Source organism: Palaemon carinicauda, chromosome 2, assembly GCF_036898095.1.
Source record: "Palaemon carinicauda isolate YSFRI2023 chromosome 2, ASM3689809v2, whole genome shotgun sequence".
Lineage (NCBI taxonomy): Eukaryota > Metazoa > Arthropoda > Malacostraca > Decapoda > Palaemonidae > Palaemon > Palaemon carinicauda.
The window spans coordinates 50,761,231-50,765,617 of NC_090726.1; the positions used below are offsets into that span (position 1 = coordinate 50,761,231).

General features: G+C 28.6%; 1 protein-coding gene across 1 annotated transcript; it reads left to right on the forward strand.

Moving 5' to 3' along the window:
* Positions 1–3,016: 3,016 nt before the first annotated feature.
* LOC137616491 (uncharacterized) lies at positions 3,017–3,964 on the forward strand. Its single transcript, XM_068346306.1, has 2 exons — positions 3,017–3,320; positions 3,732–3,964. Exons 1-2 carry the CDS (start codon positions 3,017–3,019, stop codon positions 3,962–3,964), a joined length of 537 nt encoding a protein of 178 aa, XP_068202407.1.
* Positions 3,965–4,387: the final 423 nt, after the last annotated feature.

Genomic DNA, 4,387 nt, shown 5'->3' on the forward strand with positions numbered 1-4,387 from the left:
TATACATGTATATATATATATATATATATATATATATATATATATATATATATATATATATATGAATACAGTATATTTGCATGTACTGTACAAACACACACACACACAAACACACACACACACACACACACACATATATATATATATATATATATATATATATATATATATATATATATATATATACAGTATAAATATATATATATATATATATATATATATATATATATATACATACATACATACATACATACATATATACTGTTTGTACATACATACATCCCTAAATACAGCAGCCTTCGTATTCTCCCAACTGTTTATACATGCAAAAGCAAATGTAAAATGCATATCACCAAGTTATGGCTTAACCTTGATATTTCATCGAGATTCCAGGTGTGGACAAGATATCTGTCCGCAAGCCACTGTACATTTTGTTCTTCAAAACGGAATAACATCTTGAAATCACGATCAAGTGTGGGTAAACGGAGCATGTATTGTTTAACATGCCTCACATCCACAAAATCTGCCATCGTGCTGAGAATCGGACAAAACAACCTTTCTCTTCGAACTGCAGTCTGCTACTGACCAGACTCAGTTTTTTTCGAAGCATATGCTCTTTATATGAAGTAAAGGGTCTTCTTTATGTATAACCATTTACTTTTATGTGATTATAAGGATATGCTTTTGCTCTAAAAGTAGAAGCTTTTGCTTGAAATGTTTATGAATACAAGTAGACGGATATCCTTCATATTTTGCAATTATAAGGATATCCTTTTCTTTATGAATACCGCCCAATATGGTAATGTGTGAAGGGATTATTGAGTCATCCCTTATTTATAAAAGTTGATTTTGGATAATGAATATATCTGAATGAGCTGAAGGCACTGTAACTAGCTATATGCTTAGTAAAAAGGTTAGCTTTTGAAAACAGATCAGTGTATTTTGAGATGGTATATGCATGTCGGGAGCATAGACATTGACTGGTTGGTGAAGGCATTGAAAGAATCTGCATGCATAGTAAAAAAAAATGGGATTTAAAAAAAAGGGTCAGTGTATTTTGAGATGGTTTGTACATGTCGGAAGAATCGGTGGGTAAAGAAGTATAAAGAGAGCAATCCCTCCTTTATAAAAGTTAAGTTAGGATACTGAAAGCAAAATAATGAGCTGAAGGTGGTGTAAATAGATGTATGCATACAATAAAACCTGTTAGCTTTTGAAAACATAGATCAGGGTATTTTAAGATGGTTTATAAAGATGGTTTATAAGAGTGGAGAGTTATTGGTGGCGAAAATGAATAAGAATGGGCTTGTTATTATGGATGAGTGAGAGTACTTGCATTGTTGCAAGTAGGGTTCGATGGACTGTTGATCAACCTTTTGTGTAAATATACCAAATGGCTAATACTATAGGAGTTTTGTGTACAGAAAGCTGATCCATGACGCTTTATAAGTTACAAAAACATTTACGCGTATATATATATATATATATATATATATATATATATATATATATATATATATATGTATATATATATATATATATACATATATATATATATATATACATATATAAATGTACATTCATACATATATATATATCTATACATATATATATATATATATATATATATATATACATATATATATATGGATATACATATATATGTATGTATATATGTGTATGTTTGTGTGTATGTATATGTGTATGCATATGTATATTTACATGTATAAATAATATATATATATATATATATATATATATATGTATATATATATATGTATATATATATATATATATATATATATATATATATATGCATTATATAAAATATATATATATATATATATATATATATATATATATATATTATATACTGTATACATCAAAATACACAATTTTCCGTGTATTTGAGATAAATGAAATAACCCACAATGTATGAAAAATTAGATTTATTTATCACATGTGGTTCATGTGATAAGGTATACATAGGAGAGTCAGTAGATTTTGAAAGAAGAAAAAGAGAGTATAGAGATTCTATTAGAAGAGGAGATGAAAATAGCGCTGTTTTTAAACATACGACACGAGAAAATCATCCAATAGATTTTAAAAATATGGACACATATCAATGCCTGATACACATAGACGGAAACTGATTGAAGCTGTTTTAATTCAGAATTCTAATGATTTTAATACATATCAAAGTAATTTTAAATTGGACAAGTTTTTAAATAATATTGTAAAAAACAATGTAACTATTGTTAGGGAATTGTTAAAAGATGTAAACAAATCACCGTGAAATGCTGTTAATGATCGTTAAGACTGTAACGGGCTTTTTATCTCTTACGAACCTTTCTGTACCTCTTTTTCAAAAATTTGTAACCATCTGTTTTCTGAAGAGGAAGGAAAGCTAAATAAATTTAATTTTTCATACATTTTGGGTTATTTTATTTATATATATATACATACATATATATATATATATATATATATATATATATATATATATACATATATATATATATATATATATATATATATATATATATTATATATATATATAGATATATATGTATACACACATATATATATATATATATATATATATATATATATATATATATATATATATATATATATATATATATATATATACTTATAAGTAAATGAGTATGTATAGACATATATATGCACATATAAATATATATCTATACATATATTTACATATGAATATGTATACATATGTATGTATCCATATATATACTTATATAAATATGTATATATATACATACATATATACAGCATAGTGTCTGGGTGTGTTCAAATATAGACATGTCTCCCTTCGCACGATATAAGTAATCAAAAATATATCATATTCGTTTTTCTTGTGTTTCATTAAAGTTACATTATAGAAAACTAAGATGGTATTCTATTGAATAGAATATCAAGAAAGGGTGTTCCTTGATAGAGACAACAAGGAATTCTCCACTGAGACATAACTCTGATGGTATTCTATTGAATGAAATACCAAGAAAAGGTATTCTATCTTAGATATAACAAAGAATGCTCCAACGAGACTAAATACCAAGATAATGTATTCTACGATCGAGAGGACAAAGAATTCTCCAACGAGACAAAATACCAAGATAATGTATTCTACGATCGAGAGGACAAAGAATTCTCCAACGAGACAAAATATAATGAGAAGGCATTTTACGATAGAGAAAACAAAGAATTCTCCAATGGGACAGAATACCAAGAAAAGGTATTTTTTGATAGAGAGAACAAAGATTTCTCCAACGAGACAGAATACCAAGAAAAAAGTATTCTTCGATAGAGAGAACAAAGAATTCTCCAAGGAGACAAAGGGCAAAATAAGGTGTACTTCCTTACAGAGAACAAAGAATTCTCCAACGAGACAAAATACCAAGAGAAGTTATTTTACGATAGAGAGAACAAAGAATTCTCCAACGAGACAGAATACCAAGAGAAGATATTTTTCGATAGAGAGAACAAAGAATTCTCCAACGAGACAAAAGGCAAAATAAGGTACACTTCGTTACAGAGAACAAAGAATTCTCCAACGAGACAGAATTCCAAGAGAAGATATTTTTCGATAGAGAGAACAAAGAACTCTCCAACGAGACAGAATACCAAAAGAAGGTATTCTTCGATAGAGAGAACAAAGAATTCTCCAACGAGACAGAATACCTAGAAAATATATTCTTCGATAGAGAACAAAGAATTCTCCAACGAGACAGAGTACCAAGAGAAGGTATTCTACGATAGAGAGGACAAAAAATTCTCCAAAGAGACAAAATACCAATGGAAGGTATTCTACGATAGAGAAGACGAAGAATTCTCCAACGAGACAAAATACCAAGAGAAAGTGTTTTACGATCGAAAGGACAAAGACTTCTCCGAGAAAAAATACCAAGAGAAGGGATTCTACGATAGAGAGGACTAAGAATTCTCGGAGACAAAATACCAAGAGAAGGTATTCGACGATAGAGAGGACAAAGAATTCTTCAATGAGACAAAATACCATGAGAAAGTATTCTACGATTGAGAGGTCCAAGAATTCTCCAACCAGACAGAATACCAAGAGAAGGTATTCTACGATAGAGAGAAGGGATTCTCCAAAGATTTTAAAATGCCAATAGAAGTATTCTACGATATATAGAACAAAGGATTCTTCAACGAGACAAAATACCAAGAGAAGGTATTCTACGATAGAGAACATTCTCCAAGGAGACAAAATACCAATAGAAGGTATTTTACGATATATAGAACAAAGGATTCTCCAACGATACGAAATACCAAGAGAAGGTATTCTACGATAGAGAGAACAAATGATTCTCCAACCATACAAAATACCAATGCAAGGTAT